Source organism: Balaenoptera musculus, chromosome 21 (assembly GCF_009873245.2).
Source record: "Balaenoptera musculus isolate JJ_BM4_2016_0621 chromosome 21, mBalMus1.pri.v3, whole genome shotgun sequence".
Classification (NCBI taxonomy): domain Eukaryota; kingdom Metazoa; phylum Chordata; class Mammalia; order Artiodactyla; family Balaenopteridae; genus Balaenoptera; species Balaenoptera musculus.
In genome coordinates, this window is record NC_045805.1 from 6,229,203 (window position 1) to 6,248,539 (window position 19,337).

The 19,337-nt window shown below is 46.7% G+C and overlaps 1 protein-coding gene and 1 long non-coding RNA gene across 2 annotated transcripts in view; both read right to left on the minus strand.

Moving 5' to 3' along the window:
• Window positions 1–3,428, minus strand: part of LOC118888058 (zinc finger protein 705A-like) — an 11,225-nt gene extending 7,797 nt beyond the window's left edge. The window contains exons 1-5 of the mRNA XM_036839030.1: window positions 3,417–3,428; window positions 2,160–2,286; window positions 1,348–1,443; window positions 741–820; window positions 176–283 (exon numbers count right to left, since the gene is read on the minus strand). Of these exons, the coding sequence (XP_036694925.1) occupies window positions 176–283; window positions 741–820; window positions 1,348–1,443; window positions 2,160–2,286; window positions 3,417–3,428 (423 nt within the window). The remainder of the gene's footprint in view (window positions 1–175; window positions 284–740; window positions 821–1,347; window positions 1,444–2,159; window positions 2,287–3,416) is intronic.
• A 6,437-nt stretch (window positions 3,429–9,865) lies between these two features.
• LOC118887854 lies at window positions 9,866–16,491 on the minus strand. The gene is made up of 3 exons (XR_005018176.1): window positions 11,622–16,491; window positions 10,462–10,648; window positions 9,866–9,904 (listed from the first exon to the last, which is right to left on the minus strand). It is a non-coding gene; the product is annotated as an uncharacterized LOC118887854 (long non-coding RNA).
• Window positions 16,492–19,337: the final 2,846 nt, after the last annotated feature.

Below are 19,337 nucleotides of genomic sequence, written 5' to 3' on the forward strand. Positions count from 1 at the left end.
GACATTTATATGGTTTCTCTCCAGTATGAATCATCTTGTGTCGTCTGAGACAAGAGGAATTAATAAAGGCTTTCCCACAGAGAGGACATTCACATGATTTACCTCTAGTGTGAATGTGATCCTGTCCGTCAAGGAATGACCCTTGACTAAGTGAATTTCCACACTGTTTGCTGACATTACGTTTCCTCCCTAAGTGAATTGATAAATGTTTAGGTGAAGATCTAGGAGTAAATTCATCACTCAAATCAGTCCATCCAACAGGATCCCCTTGCATGTGAGGAACCTGTTTTGGGAAGGAGATATGAGTCTGTTACTGGTTCACCCACGTCCATGCAGACACTCATGCCTCTACATTTACACCCTAGAGCATCAGTGGTTAATAGTCTCCTGTTAAAATGTTTCCAGTGTCAGTTGCATACACATGTTGTGTTACTCCCCTGCAGGCACAAACATTCTTTTATTGTTTCCCAACCCAGATATCAGATTAATTTTGAAGACTTCAGTCTGCTGTAAAGACTAAGAGATGAGCAATGTTTGTGCAACTGCCTTTTTTTCTTAGGTCTCATGTTGTCGTTTTGAGCTCATATTAATTTCTTAACTGATTTCAGCCTATCCAAAAATATTCCCAGAAAGAGGTCAATCTCCACTTAATTACATACAAGCAATTGTGCTCAATTGCCAACTTATCTCACTGCCAGGTCCTTCATTTGGATGACTGTTGTTCTACCCATGAAACTTACCATTGGCATGGTGGCAGATATGTGCTTCCTGTAGACACTTTGCGTGAATATCATTTCTTGTCTAAGTGGACTTTCACCGTCTAAAGAAATGGAAAAAATATAGATTTTAGAATGGCATTAGGGAAATAGAAATGTAAACAAACACCAAGGTCCATGTGAGTATCTTTCAAAAGTTGGCACTTAGTTGGAGAAACAATGTATAATAAAGAAATACTCAAGGTAGTAGAAATACTTTAAAAGTCATTGTCTATTAGAAAAAAACAGGATTAAAATATTAAAATGTAATGTGGTGGAGAGACATTGGGTCAGCAAATGATGGAAAACACATTAAATGGGAGGATCAGGACAAGAATCACTATGTGAAAGTTTAACTGCAGTAAGTCCACAAGCACCCTTTTCCCTAAAGAATAGAAAATGGCAGGAAGTAATATGAATTTTCATTGCTAGATGCAAAGAATGATAACAACATGAAGAATTTCAGCCCAATGTCTTCACCTCCAGTTTAGAATATATCGCTCACTTCATAAAACTTTCATTTGGTGTTTCCAAGGACTTAACACACTGACTGAAACTTTCTTGCAGTGAAGCACAGGCCCCTTATTCTTACCTGGACTCTGGCCTTGGAAGCATCCTGTTGCTTCACTCCACAGCTCTTTTCCTTGTTCGAGCTGGGAAATCACATCTGATTTGCTGATCTGATACCCTGTTTGATTTGAAAAAGAAAAAAAAGTGTTGGATTTTGAGTCTGGGCTAATTACCCTTTGCTGTGCTCAAGTCCAGGGTAAGGGAAAGAGGAAAATAAAGAGGTAACTGAAGGTCAGTGCAGGCAACAACATCTTCAACAGACAAAACAGTGAAGGTCCTTCAGCAGACCAGGAGGAAATCCAGAGCAGCAGCAAACACAGTGAGGCCCTTTAGCGGCTGATGCCTGTGCACAAGTTCAAAGAGAGATTACAGAATCCTCAGTGTTTTCCAAATGGGAAAGATTAAAAGACTCTGCAGTGGGCTAAGTATTACTTTCAAAGAGCCAGTAAGGATACACCTTAGAGGAATCATCAAAATTATGTCATATACACGACTCTGGTCTCAAGCCTTCATGGAATGACTAGAACAGAAAAATCATTTTTAAAATATTTGATCCATACTTCTGCATTAAAATATCCATTGAATCCCCAGTTCTGTTCTGAGTGTAAACACTGAGTAGCAACAAAGGTATGAAATGTGGCCAAGATTACCTTCCAGTGTAGTAATGAAAAGTGCAATGAAAAGAAACGCCTTCGTTTTAAGTAGTTATGAGGACTATCAAAGAATCAGGAAGGACTTGGAATGGGACACAGGGAAGCTGATCTAAATGCTTGTTCAGTGAGTGAATGAATGGAGTGAACACACGTGCACCTACATCCGTGTTGACAGACTCACCTACGGAGACCAGGTGGGTGATATTTTCCAGCATCACATTTCTGAACAGGATTCTCTGGGATGTGTCCAGCAGGGCCCACTCTTCCTGGGTGAAGTTGATCGCTACATCTTCAAACGTCACTGATTCCTAAAACATCAGGGATGTTCTGGTTTAGACAGAGCAGTCCCTACCACTGTCCAGGGTGGGAGGGTTGAGATGAGGAGGTGATGGGGTCTGGGTGGATAAAGGATCATGCTCTGTGTGGGGTTCCCCTCAGTTCCCTGTCAGCGCTGAGCTGGTGTCTGCCTTTCAGGTACATTCACAGACAACTATACACTCTGACATCATGAAGCTTTATTTCACAGAAATAGCACATGAAGTGTGTTATAATACACCAGGGAAGTTTTTCAATAACCAGGTAATTAGGACTTTCAGACAGATGATTATAAAATATTCACTTGAAAATTCATAACCCAATCTCTCTTCCCTATTAATTTCAAGGAACTCTACAGGTTCATGACAAGACAAAAAATAACCATGATGGGCTACTTTGAAAACATGACTATTGGCTTAAATTATGTCCCTAGAGGAACCTTTGATTCTCCAAATAGAAACTGCTTTCATTACTTATGAGTGTTGAATCATGCAATATATTATTGTATGAAGGGTTTGCTGTCTAGCAAACCTGGGGTAAATACAAAACATTATTCTGCTAATCATGCCAATGTCAGGGAACCATGAAGGGATCCTTCATGTTCCTCAGAACTGAGCGAGGTTCATACAGAACTTGGTACCAGTTGGTGCTCTGTTTCTCAACACTACAGGTCTCAGGTGTTCATAACAAACTCTGAGGTCAGATAGTTCAGCAGAATAAGCCGGGGACTCGGGTGGCTGGAGTGAAGGACAGACCTAGCCTGACCAGCGCTGCGCAGCGTGAGGACTCCCATTCTTGACCTTCTCAGGGACCTTGACCTTAGTTATCACTGTTTCTCTTGTAATCTAATCTCATCTCCAAGCTGAGGGATGAAAGAAGCCTAGTGATTGGTTTTTCTCCAATTTTCCAAAACTCTATGAGAGAACCTAATTTTATTCTACCTACTGTACTGTTTCTCCTTTCTGTGCAGCACAGTTAAGAAAATACTCCTCCCTACACATTCCTTCCAGTTATCGAATATGAATAAAAGCTTAATTACTAAGAGGTGGAATGTGTGAATGAGGGAACGATTGCTAATGGCACTCGGGGTGTAGCTTCAGGAGAAGGAGGCGTCACTACTCACCAGAGGCTCCATTGTCAACAACTCAGTCGCCAGGAGTCTTTCTCAGGATTTCACTCACAGCTAATCCAAGCACTGAGCAGGCAAATCTGAGGATGGAGAAGAAGCCGTGAGACTCCAGTCCTGTGCACAACTTCCAGAAGAAGCCATGAGACTGCAGTCCTGTGCACAACTTCCAGACCCACCTGAATTGGAGCCCCCCACCTCCACCTGGGTGTGACCCCAGCCCAGCAAACGGAAACCAGTGGTGCATCCTAAGAACACGGTGCAGTCTCTCCTCTCCCAGATCCCATGTAAGAAGCTAGAGCTGTGGTTGCTAATACAGAAAGTCAAAGTCCAGAGAGTTTGCAAATAAGAATGTGCTAAACATTGATTTTGTGTGTTCAGCAGCCTAGGGCATCCAGAAGCATTCAATGGCCTCCTTGATTCAAACCCTCGGGAACCCTGACTCATGCCAAAGTAGAGTTTGGTTTCCTCCTGTAGGATCATTCTCTTCCCTTATGCACCCACAGTGGTTCTCCAACACCCCTGGCAGCCCTCTGGAACCTCACTGCCTTCCAGCTCTCCCTCAACCCTTTTAGTTCTGTCCCCCATCTACATGGATATTAATCAGCCAAGGACCTATTTCAGGATGCAGTTAAACCAAGGACTTATTCCACTTGGAGGAACCGTGGCACCCACCCTGCCAGCCTAGTCCTTAACATCCGCTGCTACAGAAGGTAGCAGGAGCACACGAATCATAGTGTTACGGTCATGGACTGTCTCAACCCTCTCGGTCAAGGATGCTCAGAACTATAAAATGACTGAGGTTTTGGAGGAAATTTGTTCATTTACCAATTTACAAATGACACACAGAGGTTCCAAAAACTTGAGTATAAGACAAGAGTTACACATCTACAAAAAGGAGCAGCTGTCATTTAATTTTGCTCAGCCTGTGTCCTGTGCTCAAATTCCTTTAGGGTAACAAAGATCACCTAGGTTTTACCTGTAATACGACCTCTAACATTAGTAATCAGAAGAAGCTCCCTGTTATTTCTCTCTTCATGTTTATCACCCAGATATAGGGGAAACCTCTCCATATATCCACACTCAATCCCCTCATTACATCCTGTCTATCTTGAAACAGAAATCTCTTCTAAAGATATTTGCTCTCAAGTTCCTTCTCTCCTGTCCTCCCTCCACAATCAAAGTGAAAGTGCATTTTCTATCAGAAAAAGAGGAGCCCTGGATTAATGCCAGCATCTGCTAACTGTGGATAAACACACCAAGAAAAAGTGATTGTATTATTGTTTAGTGATTGTATTATCCAGAGCACCTAGGAAAATCCAAGGTGGGAGGGACTATCTAGGAAAACCACTCAAGACTTGGCCATGAATTACCTTTGGTTTTGACTTCAAGACAAATTTCAGAGGGAAATGAAACTTTCTCTTTCACTGTTAGAATGTTTTTTCTATTGATAATAGGAATATGTAAATCTCTATGATATCCAGGGAAACCCCAGGCATATGCAAAAGAGCCGCCTTACAACTAGAAGGTGGAACCTAGGCAACCCTGGCTATGTCCAGATTACAAGTCATAGGAATCAAAGGAGGTTCTAAATCTATTAATTTAGGGGAAGAATTAAAATAAATATCTCAAGAGATTTATTTTACCTTGAGATAATTATTTCAACATAAAAATCTCTCAAGACACATAAGAAATGAAATGAAAATCACTTGATGAAACCCATGAAAAGAAATAAATTCAGAGAAGCAGAAAATGAAGTATTTAGAAACAAATTAGTAAAACTATCAGATGTAGATCAACAGCCAATAGAACTTTCCAAGATGAAGGACATGCTCTATGTGTACATTGTATGGTACAGAAACTGCCACACACATGTGGTGACAGAATACTTGAAATTTGGCTGGCACTACCAAGGATGCAACGTTTAGCTATTTAATTGCATTAATTTAAATGTTCTAGCCACATAGGGCTTGTTGTTACTATATTGGAGAACACAAGTTTAGAATCTTAGGTTAGGCAGATAAAATAAATAGATTCAAGACAACTGTGTTGGAGTGGAAAAAAGGGACATGAACAGTCAAGAGTAGGAAATGAGGGTAGCAAAATACATGTTGACACAATATGATTCAGAGACTACAAGAAGCTACTTTGATAGGACAAGTGTCTAGAGGCAGATAGGACTTAACAACGTTTTCATGGGATGAAACAAACTCACATCTCACAGTTGGGAGGACTCACCAAAACCCCAAGTTGCAGGAGCTGGTGAAGCCAAATAGATTCTCAGGTAAGTTCCACAGCAAGCAGCCAATTTCTCTTCCTCCAAAGCCCCAAACTGCCCAGCTTCTTCTCTGGACAAATGCATCCCTTTGCCTGTCTGACTTTCCTTTATACCTGGATAACAGTTTATAACCCAATCTGGGCTACATTCCGGGATCCACCCTCTCAGAAGGTTACTGACCCTAATAGGGTTTCAGTCTGTGAGCCACACCCTGTTCAATTTGATTGGATTTTCCAGACTAATAGGAAATTGTAACCTTCACACAGTGTTGGAGAGCAAAGATGTAAGGTCATTGTCCAGGGATAGTGAGAAGATCCATTCATTCCCTTCTTCATCCGTAAACACTGTTGAGTGCATTCTTTATGCTGGGAACCATTCTATGTCTTCAGAATAACAGGGCATCAGACACACTGGGAATCTGTGGAAATGAAGCTGGGATTCCCTGGGAGAAATACGGAATTAAAAATAAAATGCAAGATGAGGAACTGTGAAAACGTGAAATATAAATAATGAGGTGACAAAATAAGATATATTGCTGGGATGCAGAACATGACTCTTAAGGCACTGGCCACATAGTACTTTCAAGAAATGTTAAGAATCTATTAACTATGCAAAGAAAATGGGAAGACAATTTTATACTTTATTTCTTGGTTAGTGGGGAAATCCATACAAATGTTCCTACATAGTAAACTATTGTAAATAGTTTTCCTTCCATGTCATTTGGAATCTATTTATACATTTGAGTGGAAATCTTACGGTGTGGAGATGGCTGTTTAAGCTTAAAATTCCTGGTTCCCAAATGGAAAAAATTAAACCAGGGGACATGGTGAGTATTTCATTGTAGCTGAGGACATTTTGCTTGTATCATACAATGCCTGGCAATCCTATTATCTCGTGTATTTCAATTCCATCTCCCATACACATTAAAGAGTATTTCACCTGAAACAAATATATTAAGGTAAATCAGCTATACTTCAATTTAAAAAAAAAAAATTTTAAACCTTCGCCATTACCCCTCAATCTCCAAGGACTCATCCTTTTCTCTTACAGTCATCAGATTATGTGTAACCTATTTCCCAAATGAAACTGATATTTTGGATGTAGATACTTTCCACCACAAGACTTAAAGTACTCTTTACTGTCATTCACTACTTATGCCATCTTCTGCCTAAAAGGAAAGGAATTGCCTTTCCTCTCAGCTCGGAAAGTTACTTCTACATTCGTGTTCTTTCCTATTCTCCCCTGCCACGTCAGAATGTATGTTATAATTTAAATTGAATTCACTTTATTTTTCACATTGGTTGATTTAAAATATTATAATAGTTCCAGGTGTACAACATAGTGATTTAATTATTTTAAACATTATACTTCATAACGTATATACTTCATTTAAAGTTATAATGAAATATTCCCTGTGTGGTACAATTTATCTTTGTAGCTAAAGTTTTTTTATTTTTATACATAGTAGTTAGTATCCCTTAATCTCATGTTTTTAATTTCCTCTCCCCCTTCCCTCTCCCCTTTGGTAAACACTGGTTTGTTCTCTGTATCTGTGAGTCTGTCTCTGGTTTCTTATTTCATTTCATTGCTTCATTTTGTTTTTTAGATTTCACATACAAGTGATAACATACAGTATTTGTCTTTTTTTGTTTGTCGTATTTTTCTAATCATAAGACCCTCCAAGTCCATCCATGTTGTCACAAATGGCAAAATTTCATTCTTTTTATGGTAGAGTAATATTCCTTTGTGTATATACAACACTTGTTATTTATCCATTCATCTGTTGATGGACACGCAAGTTGTTTCCATATCTTAGCTATTGTAAATAATGCAGTTATGAACACTGGGGTGCATGTATCTTTTCAAAATAGTGTTTTCGTTTTCTTGAGATGTATACCCGGGAATGGAATTGTTGGATCATATAGTAGTTCTATTTTTTAGTTTTTTTAGGAACCTTCATACTCTTTTCCATAGTACTAGGCCAATTTATATTCCCACCAACAGTGTCCTAGGATTCCCTTTGCTCCGTATCCTGGACAACCTTTTCTGGTTGTAGAATTTTTTATGAGGGCATTCAGACAGGTGTGAGGTCATAGCTCATTGTGGGTTTGATGTGCATTTCTCTAATGATTAACGATGTTGAGCATCTTTTCATGTGCCTGTGGCCATGTGAATTTCTTCTTTGTGAAAATATCTGTTCAGGTCCTGTGCCCATTTTTCAGTTGGGCTGTTCGTTTTTTTGATACTGAGTTGTATGAGCTGTAAAACAACATGTACACTTTATTTTAAACCACTCCCTCTCTTTGAACCCTCCTCTTACCATTTAAATACGCTATGGTATCACTCAACCTTAAATTTGAATTTAAAAAAAAAGCTAAAATTTTGAAGTCCTTTTATTCCCAATAGCTGCCCTCTCACTTTTAAAATCCAATGTGAGGGCAGAGTCCATCAATTTACATTTCTTCTCACCTCAAACAATCTTATTTTTTGTCTCCATTAATTCATGGATATTATTCTTTTATTAAAAAAAATAAGTTTTTTCCAAAAAAAAAAAAAAAAAGAAAATGGTCAGAAGAACCTAGGGGCAAGACGGGAATAAAGATGCAGACCTACTAGAGAATGGACTTGAGGATACGGGGAGGGGGAAGGGTAAGCTGGGACAAAGTGAGAGAGTGGCATGGACATATACACACTACCAAATGTAAAACAGATAGCTAGTGGGAAGCAGCCGCATAGCACAGGGAGATCAGCTCGGTGCTTTGTGACCAGCTAGAGGGGTGGGATAGGGAGGGAGATACGGGGATATATGTATAACTGATTTACTTTGTTACAAAGCAGAAACTGACACACCATTGTAAAGCAATTATACTCTATTAAAGATGTTTAAAAAAAAAAAGTAAGTTTTTTACAACATAAAAATACAAATGGAATGAACCAACTTGTATAAACTGAATTTTGTTCCCCTCCCCCAAGTTCATATGTTGAAGCTCTAACATTTAATTCATCAGAACGTGAATGTATATGGACACAGAGCGTTAAAACTGTGATGAGATTAAGGTGAGCCCTTTAGGGCTGGTCCCTAATCCAATCAGACCTGTGCTTGAGAAGCAAAGCTAGAGACTGCAGAACTGTGTACCTCAAGGGCAAAGAGCAGCTGGTTGAAGGCGCAATGTGTATCTATTGATAAGTGGACCTGGGAGGGCCTGAGATGCTATATTTTTAATAAGTCTTAGGTTCCCCCCAAGCTCCTCTTTCTTCTCAGTTACATAAGCTTTTTTTTTTTAAGTATTTATTTATTTATTTATTTATTTATTTATGGCTGTGTTGGGTCTTCGTTTCTGTGCGAGGGCTTTCTCTAGTTGCGGCAAGCGGGGGCCACTCCTCATCGCGGTGCGCGGGCCTCTCACTATCGCGGCCTCTCTTGTTGCGGAGCACAGGCTCCAGACGTGCAGGCTCAGTAATTATGGCTCATGGGCCCAGTTGCTCCATGGCATGTGGGATCTTCCCAGACCAGGGCTCGAACCCGTGTCCCCTGCATTGGCAGGCAGATTCTCAACCACTGCGCCACCAGGGAAGCCCTACATAAGCTTTGATCAGTAAAAATAAGCGTTAAGATAATCTTCAAGGCTTAGAGATAAAAACCATGTACAGCATGTCTTATACTGTAGAACTTTATTAAAATTGAAAGAAAATTTGAAGACAAAAAGCTTTATAGTAACATTCAATGAAACATAAGAAGCAGAGCCGTGGGGGTGTCCCCACCATGATTTACAGTGAAAGACTCCACAGAGTCCACGGGTCTCATCTCAGGACAGGGCACTGCTGACCTTCTGCAAAGCCCAGAGTTGGGCCCTTTAGGCAGGTTCCAAAAGTTCAGACGTTTGCACCAAACGCAGATTACTGCCATAGCTTCCTATTTACACAACAGTTAAAAGTTACTCCTAGAATTTGCCTCAATTACTTAAAATAGATTCAGACTGACAAACAACTTGCCATTCCAGTGTGATAAGTACCATCTGACGGATGACTCTAGTTCCATCAGGAGAAAGTGCAGTGCGTGCACGTATGTGTCCCCGGGGGCTTGTCTGGGTTTCCACCACTGTTTCGCCCACCAGGGGCGGGGAATCGCTGCTTCTCCAGGAACAGCTGCCCCTTGTGACTCCCCCCCCCTCAGGTGCACAGTCACCTGCAGGGCACCTGGGGAGTCCTACATGGAGGGAATGAAAAGTGATGGAGGCAGCCAGGTAAGACCCGAAGAATCTCTCCGCTGAGCTCAGCCCACTTGCCAATCATGGCGTCATGAGCTAAGTAGGTGGTGGTTGTGTTAAACCATTCAGTTTTGGGGATGGGGTCTTACAGAGTCAACTGATAAACTTTTGAATGACCCAGAAAATGGCTCAGCATATATGGAAAACAGAATAAGGTAAATTCCTAATTACATATCCTGGCTTTCTCCCCTGCACACACGTCTGCCTGGTATAAGCACACCACAGGCCACATAAAACTACCTTCCCCACCATTATGTTTACAGAAACCTCTCTTGTAGCCCATAAGGGAAACCCTGCCATTTCGACGTAAAAGCATCTCCCATTTCAGGTGCACCAGGCCCGCGCCCGACACGCACGCCCCGCCGTGCACACATCTTTCCGTCTCGGCTTCAACACACACGTGTCTCCCAAATATTCTTATGCACAGTAATTACCATTTGTAAATACAGCACCAGGTCATTTCTTTATTTTCAGGAAATTATACGATAGAGCTCACAGAGTTAAAGTAGTTGCTCTGTTTCATTCTCCGGGTTCCCGTCCTCCGGGCCCTCATCGGCCCTCGCAGCAGTTCTTTCTTCCACCGAAACAGGAGCTGGCGGGTGTCCGGTGTATCGCGCAATAACATTTATACTGGGCCCCGTTCTGGAAGCATTGCGAGGTTTTCTGTCTGGCCTGGACGTAGGCTGTGGAGGGGAAGATATACTGCTCAGTTGGGAAGCGTGTCCCCTGTGAAAGCTGGGCCATGCACGTGCCCTGAGCAGCCGGCCAGGTGGCACCTTCCGCAGGCGGCGCTCTCGGAACCCGTGTTCCCTTCTGCCACTGCTGCCCGTGCCTCCTGGCTGGCAGGACAGGCTTGACTCCGAAAAGGCCAGATACTGGAGTGTCTGCCCCAAACGCGGATGCTGAGCGCCCCGGCCTGGGTCCGCCTTGCTCAAGAGGCACGGGGGGACCTGCAGCCTCGGGCCGTCTGATGAGAAGCTCAGCTCGCCCCCTGGGCACGGAAGGGCGGGGACGTGTGGCCAGAGGCGCTGGGCAGAAGGAAGACCGGGGTCAGGGCCGTCGCCCCTGCATCCCGGGGCTCAGGAAGGGCTGGCGTGGTGCGGAGTCAGAGGACACAAAGGATGAAAAGGGCAGGAATAAGAGGCAGCAACCTCCGCCTCAAGCACCCCTGGGCTGCTTCCCCTGAGCTTTACCTCACTGGTCCTCAGCAGAGCCTCTGGGCCCCTCTGGGGTCTGCGGGGGACACGACTGAGTGTTAGGACGCCCGCCGGAAGGCACTCTGCCAGGGGGCTGCAGACAGCCCAGGAGCCCCGGGCACGCCCTCCGACCTGGGGCTCCTCCCCGAGGCCTGCTCCAGCTCCAGCCACGCCTGCTGTCCCGAGAGCGTGGCAGGCACACTCAGTTCACTCTCTACCTGCCGCCCGGGGCCTCGTTCCCGGGGAACGACCCTCCCTCTCGGTCTACAGAGACGCTGAGGGGCCGTGTGCCAGTCAGTTAAGAAAGAGATGAGCATTTCCCCTGAGGCGTCCTCTTTGGTCGATGCTCAGATTTATTTCTTGTTTCTAGGCCCTGACCCACTCCCCAGTGCAGCTTGGTCCCCATTCCCTGGGCATGAGACCCCCGTGCCCCCCCCCCAAGCCTGGCTCCAGGGCTTACCTGAGGCAAACTGAGCGAAGAGGATGCAGGAGGCCAGGAGCCGAAAGCAGAGGCGCCTCGTGGCGGGTCCTGGGTGGTGAGGAAGAAAGGGGGGGAGCTGGCGGCCGAGGCCCACGAGCTACCGGGGCTGGAGCGGCCTCTGTTTATAGGTCTCCAGGCGCTTGCACAAGAGGCACGTGGTCCAGAAACGTGATGATCCTAATTATAACAGAAAGGTCCCTATCTGTCCATGAGACCCATGCCAACGGAGCTGCCCCACTCCTGCCCCATGTCCCACACTGTTTAGGTGGGAAGAGTCTCCCTCCCTGCTCCAAGGCTGCATGCTCGACACACACACCTGACTGCAGAGGTTGTTCCAGACTGGACCCGTAACCTAGGCCTCAGCAAACTAGCCAGGACCTTCCCTGGGTCAGAATGATTACTGGGCATGGGCTGCGGTGGAGACTTCCATTACCATGAAGTCCGTTGTGTTTGTTCAGTTGGTGGAGAAGGAAAAGCTCTTTTTCTCCGCAAGGGTACAAATAAAACCAATGTCGCCCAGGATTTTAGCTGCCATCTCGCTATTGTAAGGAAGTGGGTCTGAGAATAAATCAGACCCTGGTGAAAATACACCAGGTTCTTGGCGACACTGGGTCTGCACTGGATCCAGACACCCTGGAGCCTGGCCTTCCTACTCTGGATCTTTCAGACAGCAGCCCTTGTTTGGTTAATCCAATCTGAGCCGAGTTTCCTGTTGTTTGCAACTGCAGGTGTGTTGGCTGGCACAGTGCGTGATTTGGGGCTCCAAGCCAGGGGCGCCGTCTCCGTGCCCCGGTGCGGCCTGGCCACGATGGGGGCACTGGGAGGGTTGTTGAGGGCCCTGGGGATAGAGCTTGCTTTTGTACTGATAGCTGTAGTAATACTTTCAACATTTGCAATGAGGCTGGTGTGTGTGTTCTAGATTCCCTTTGGAAATTGGGGGGACCCTGGAAATGCTTGGGGAAGGTATCCCAGCGCATATTCTCTTGCACACTTACGTGAGGTGCCTCTGTCTTTCAGATCTGGAGTATAAGCAGGTTTGTCATGTAACGGTGGTCTCTAGAAGAGTGGATGCATGCCTTCCTTGTGCCATTTGCTCTGATAAGCCAGTCGGGACCAGATGGGATCCTTCTCAACCAGGATGCGAAGTCACTTCTTTCTGGGTTTGGAGGCTGTCTTCATCTCCTGATGGTGAGGTAATAACTCACCTCAAACTTGGGGGTTTAAAACCACAGGAATTTACTCTCTCAGAGTTCAGGAGGCCAGACATCTGCAATCAGTTTGGGGCTGAAATCGAGTTGTTGGCGGGGCCACGCTGCCCCCAGAGGCTCTAGGGGAGGATCTTTCTTCACTGCTTCCAGCTTCTGGAGGCCGCTGGCATCTGTCACGTGTGGCCGCGTCGCTCCCGTCCTGGCCTCCGTGGTCCCATCGCCCCTCCTCTCGCGTGGGTCTCATCTGCTGTGCCACGTTCTTATGCCAAATGCGCTGGCATTCAGGGCACAACCAGAGAGAATCCAGGATCATCTCCCCATCTCAAGATCCTTACCTGAATCACATCTGCGAAGACGCTTTTTCCAAATAAGGTCACACTCACAGGACCCAGAGGTTAGGACCTGGCACTGTGGGAGGCTCTTACTCAGCCTGCTCTACAGACTTTCAGATAATTGCCATTCTGTTGGCAAAGGAGTCCGGGAAGCAGGGCTTGGTGGTCACAGCGGTGCATCTGCCCCAGGCAGTGGCAGCAAAGTATCACCCACCAGAGCGGCAGCTACACCCAGACAAGCCTCTGGAGCTGCCTCTTGCCCCAGGCCGGGAAGGTGGGAGCTCTGGAGAATACAAACCCCCGGCGGGGACACGATGGCCTCTTGCTTGGTGACTCCAGGGAAAGGATCAGGAAGCAGAGGGTCTGCTTCGATTTTGAAGCTCAAACTGGGAGACTGGGCCCTGGTTTGAATGATCTGGTTCTCACTGGACTCTCCTTCCCAGGAGAACACATTTCTCAAGGCTGCACAAGTGATGGCTGGCAGAGGAGAATGTGACTGGTGTTTATCGTGGTATTCGAGCTGACGGTCGGCTGTTCCCACAGTCAAATAGCCAGATAGATCTGTTAGTTCCAGAGAGCTGGAGGAAGGTGAGCTTTCTATTACTTTCATTGTTAAAAAGCCCCCGGGAACGCCAGGAGCTCTATTTTTTCCCCCTTTTACCATGTGTGAATGAAAGGTCTGTTTCTTGGGTGGGTGATGATTGTCACACGAGTTTTAAAGTGAAGTGAAAAGTGTTCTCAGTCCAGGCGCACAGAGGAGGATTATATCATCAAGGGCAGAGCAAGGTCACCAAGGGCAAGGGCTGTTTGACACTCTTTACAAGCTCACGTTTCATGCAATGAAGCCGTGCCGCAGGTTTGCTGAGTGCAATGACGGTCATCCTCACTTCTGGGGTTTCTGCCCCAAAGTCTTCCACCACAGCAAGAATGGGCCCACTTTTCCCCACTAAGAGGGGCAGCTCAAAGCTGCTGCAGCAGGCAAGGTGCCGGAGACACTTCCTTCCGGCGTGTCCGTGCGTCCTCACCTGGCTCAGGTGACATATCTCGACGTGTGGGGAAGCAGGTACTCCTGGACCCGGAGAGGAACGAGTCACCTGTATGAGGGTGAAGCGTCACTGCAGGAGGGAGAAGTCTGGGCAGGTCTGGAATCTACTAGAAAGTCCTGTGGTGAGCATGTAGATTTGCAGATAATTTTCCTCTAAGCAGCACAGCGTGTCTCTGAGCGGGTGCTAATGTCTACCCGAGGAGAGGCACACAGCAGGGCGTGGCTGCAGGTGGGCTGGGACGGCCCCAGACCTGTTCCAAAGCTCGGAGCTCCCAGGCCTCCGCTCCCACGTCTGGCCAAAGCAGCTGGACGTTAGGTTTATATCACAGCGTGGTTTGGAAATTAAACCAGCAAATGTGAGGGGTGAAAATCTTTCATAAAGTGCTTCTATAGGAAAAAAAGGACTCAGGAAAATGGAATTCTGCAGCTGGAGGCCCACAGGTCCAGTTTAACAGGCTTTTCAACCTGCTTTAGAGACCGCAGACAGCAGGGTCCAGAAAATGGGCAGAAGTGTCTGTCAACCTCTCGCTTTAAGAGTCTGCAGGTGGCCTTGATCAAGGCCACACACAGGACCAGGCTGCAGGCTCACCGCAGAGGTCAGCGCTGAGTGTCCCCTGGGCCACAGAGCTCAGAGTCTAGCTGGTGACACAAGCCTGGTATTGGGAGGGGAAAAATCACACACACGCACACGTGCACACACACACACTCACATACACGTGCACACACCCTGAGCTTAGATTTTTCTGTTTACAGTAGCAGGGCTGAGGCATCGCTCACGGGAATCTGTTTCAACCCAGCTGGGTTAGAGTTGGTCCACTTCCTTGGCCACCTCTCCACCTGGGGAGCTTTCAGGACTCAACCTTTAGGGCCAACTGGAAACTCTCTCCTTTGGGCTTGACTGTCTCAGTACCAGCAGAAGACCCAGGCAAGGGGGTTCCTCCCCGGGGCTCGGCTTTAGGGGGTCTCCTCTCTGGCCAGACCCATGTCCCTTCTCCCCTGTAAATCATCCTCTGGGTTCTGGTGACCCCAGAATTACTGACTGCCAACAGGAGAGCACGCCGCCTCCTGGTGGGAGCGCAGGAGACCCCCGGGGTGAGGGGTGGTCTGGAGTGTAGGAAGAAAGGGAGGGGCTGCCGGCCAAGGCCCCCGGCTCATCCTGAGGGCTTTCAGGAGTCCCAGGATCCTGGTTTCACCTGGCCGTCCAGATTGCTGTGGATGTGTATTTGTCCCGTGGGAGGGGTAGGGGAGAGGAGGATAGGACACAGCTTATTCAGCAGTCTGATTTATAAACGTTAACTGTTAGTCACTTGTCACATGAGCCTCTGTGTGGGCTCTTCCCAGAGCCCAGGAATATTTGGGCGGCTCTGGGTTGCCTCCAGGGAAAGTGACGCACCTCCAGCCGGGGCAGGGCTAGGCTTCCCGCCCACATCATGCTGGGATGCAGCTGTCGTAAAATCATGGGCGTTTCGTGAGGCTCTGACCCTCAGGGCCCTCGTTGCTTCTCCTACAGCATCTCGCTGCTTCTCTCTGCGGCCAGCTGCCAAGGGCCGGAGAAGGACGTGTTTCTGACTGCCCCCATGCAGTGCCACTGCGTTTCTCATGGTTCATCTAATCTCTGGACTCGACGCAGATAGCCAGAGAGGCAGGGCACCTGCACCCAAAGCAGCTCCAGCCCTCAGCTCTCGTTCCAGGGCAACGGCCCCTGTGGGGAGACCACGAGGGGGGCCTACGGAACTCCGTCCGTCCATCGGCAGACGAGCCGCATGGCCACGCCCATCAAGAGACTGGAGCCGGAGGACGCCGGCAAGACCTTCCTGGCTGCAGACCTGCCGTCCCAGCAAGCGTGCGTACTTTATGTGGTCTTCAGGCAAAGCTATTCAGACTCGACTGCTGGGAATCCAGCAAGTCCCTCAGTGGTCTGAAATGTGTCTTCCTCAAGGTCCTGAACTAGACGCAGCAGGCAGTTGGTTTTGGAAAATTAGAAGACGGAGACTCGATCGTTCAGAGCTTTGCCTTTCAGCTTCCTGAGAAAGCCCTAGAGCCAAAGGATGCTGTTGGCAGGTGGCACCCGCGTTATACTCATTTGTCTCTAGATGGCGCCAGAGAGGGGAAAGCCTGGACCCACTTTCCCTTGGGACCAGGTGGAAATGGACTCAGCCTCTGCAAAGAGCCTGGACAGACGGACCCGTGAGCCAGTGAAACGCAGGTGCTCGCTCGGAACGGCAGAGTCAGTAACAGGCAGAATTTCAGACCGGTGGCTCCTCCTTTAAAAACGTGCCGTATTTTTGTGCATGGTGTCAGGGAGTGTTCTAATTTCATACTTTTACATGTACCTGTCCAATTTTCCCAGCACCACTTATTGAAGAGGCTGTCCTTTCTCCACTGTATATGCTTGCCTCCTTTATCAAAGATAAGGTGACCATATGTGTGTGGGTTTATCTCTGGGCTTTCTATCCTGTTCCATTGATCTATATTTCTGTTTTTGTGCCAGTACCAAACTGTCTTGATTACTGAAGCTTTGTAGTATAGTCTGAAGTCAGGGAGCCTGATTCCCCCAGCTCCATTTTTCGTTCTCAAGATTGCTTTGGCTATTCGGGGTCTTTTGTGTTTCCATACAAATTGGGAAATGTTTTGTCCTAGTTCTGTGAAAAATGCCAGTGGTAGTTTGATAGGGACTGCATTGAATCTGTAGATTGCTTTGGGTAGTAGAGTCATTTTCACAATGTTGATTCTTCCAATCCAGGAACATGGTATATCTCTCCATCTATTTGTATCATCTTTAATTTCTTTCATCAGTGTCTTATAATTTTCTGCATACAGGTCTTTTGTCTCCTTAGGTAGGTTTATTCCTAGATATCTTATTCTTTTTGTTGCAATGGTAAACGGGAGTGTTTTCTTAATTTCACTTTCAGATTTTTCGTCATTAGTGTATAGAAATGCAAGCGATTTCTGTGCATTAATTTTGTATCCTGCTACTTTACCAAATTCATTGATTAGCTCTAGGAGTTTTCTGGTAGCATCTTTAGGGTCTGTCATACAGAGTGAAGTAAGTCAGAAAGAGAAAAACAAATACAGTATGCTAACACATATATACGGAATCTAAGGAAAAAAAAAAAAAAGGCCATGAAGAACCTAGTGGCAAGACGGGAATAAAGACACAGACCTACTAGAGAATGGACTTGAGGATATGGGGAGGGGGTGGGGTGAGATGTGACAGGGTAAGAGAGTGTCATGGACATATATACACTACCAAATGTAAAATAGCTAGTGGGAAGCAGCCGCATAGCACAGGGAGATCAGCTCGGTGCTTTGTGACCACCTAGAGGGGTGGGATGGGGAGGGTGGGAGGGAGGGAGATGCAAGAGGGAAGAGAAATGGGAACATATTGTATATGTATAACTGATTCACTTTGTTATAAAGCAGAAGCTAACACACTATTGTAAGGCAATTATACTTCAATAAAGATGTTTAAAAAATAAAATAAAATAAATAAAATAAAATACATTTAAAAAAAAAAAAAAGTGCCATAAAAAAGAATTGCGAGCGGGCCGTCACTGCCAACACTGACATAGGAAGGGCCTGGTGGGCGGTGTGGACGCAGAGCCATGGAGAGGGCCAGCCGCCGAGGGCAGTTCAGAAACCCGCGGCTCCTTGCAGAGCATTCAGCTTCTGCTTCTTTTCTTGGTCCAGTGGTAGGTACCAGGGCTGTTCACTGGCAAGTGTAGAGAGGGCGAGAGGACCTTGAGAGATTCATACCAAAACACACAGGGACAATTTGATCCTGTAGAGCAGGTTCAAGTGCAAATATTGTAAGAGCCTAAGTCAAAGCGGCCATTCCGATGACAGCAGGAGAGGTCAGTGCCGCCACGTGCGGGCGTGCACTCGCTCACGTGAAATGCGAGCGCGCCCGGACCTGGACCTGGACCCGGATCCGGACCTGGGAGGGTGAAGCAGGACGGCTCCTGAGGGACAGGGCTTGTAGGAGTGTAAGTGACCCCGTAGATTAAGGGACTTGGAAAGTCCTCTGTGACTGTGTCCTTTGTTAGGGCAAATGGCCAGTCAGGATGTTGCTTATAAAAAAAGAGAAAAGAATAATCATTGCAACAAGACTAAAACTCATGCCTTTTCTCTCTCTCCCCCCGCTTTTCCTTTATTTATCTTTTTCTTTCTCCCTTCCTTTCTCTTTCTTTCTTGCTTTCTTCCTTTCTTTCTCTCTCTTTCTTTCCCTTCCTTCCTTCCCTCCCTCTCTCCCTCTCTCTTTCCCTCCCTCCCTCTCTCCTTTCTTTCCTTCCTTCCTCCCTCCCCTCCTTCCTTCTTTCTTTCCAAGGAGGCACGGCTGGGAGGCGGCGGTGAAGGGGTTTAGCCCAGGTGCCCTCCCCATTCTGCACCGTGAATGGTTTCTGAGGTCTTTCTCAGCGTGAACTGTAATGGCTTTCTGTAGCTCTGAGATCTTCTGAGTCTCTGATTGCACACGTATTCTGATTCAGCCCTGAGTCAGACTGTGCCACACAGGGAAGCTCTTCAACCCACAGAAGCGGAAGAACCAGCTTGTTAGTGACAGGAGGAGCCGTGTGAAGCTGGGCTGGCCAGGCTTCTTATCACTGACCTGCTGGACGAGGGGATGACACATCTCCCTCCAGCGGCTACACCTCCAAGAATAAGGCCGAGCACAGGGAAGAGAGCTGCATCACCGAGTCCCTGTTGTCACTGTGTGTCAGGGGTTGGGCTACGCCAGTGCTACACCAGTGCTACACGTGAGTTAGCCCGTCGAGTCCTCACATCAGCCCTGGGGGTAAATCTATCCCGGTCCTTTTTATATTCTCGAGAAAGCCAAGCATCAGTGACGTTGCTCGTCCAGAGACCCAGGTCTCTGTGACTTGGAAATCAGCGTGTGGTTTTAACACCACCTGGATTTCCGTGTGAACTACTTTGGTGGTGGGTCCTGGATGCCGGGGCCAGTCGTTCCCCAGCGCGTCTAAGGGAGATGGACTCACCAGCCGCAGAGTGTAAGGAGACGGGGAAAGAAACCCACCTGGGCACAGAGGGCAAATGGATCCCAAACTCCGGGTAAGGCAGAGGCAGGAACGGTTCGGGGGTGAATGGTGAATGT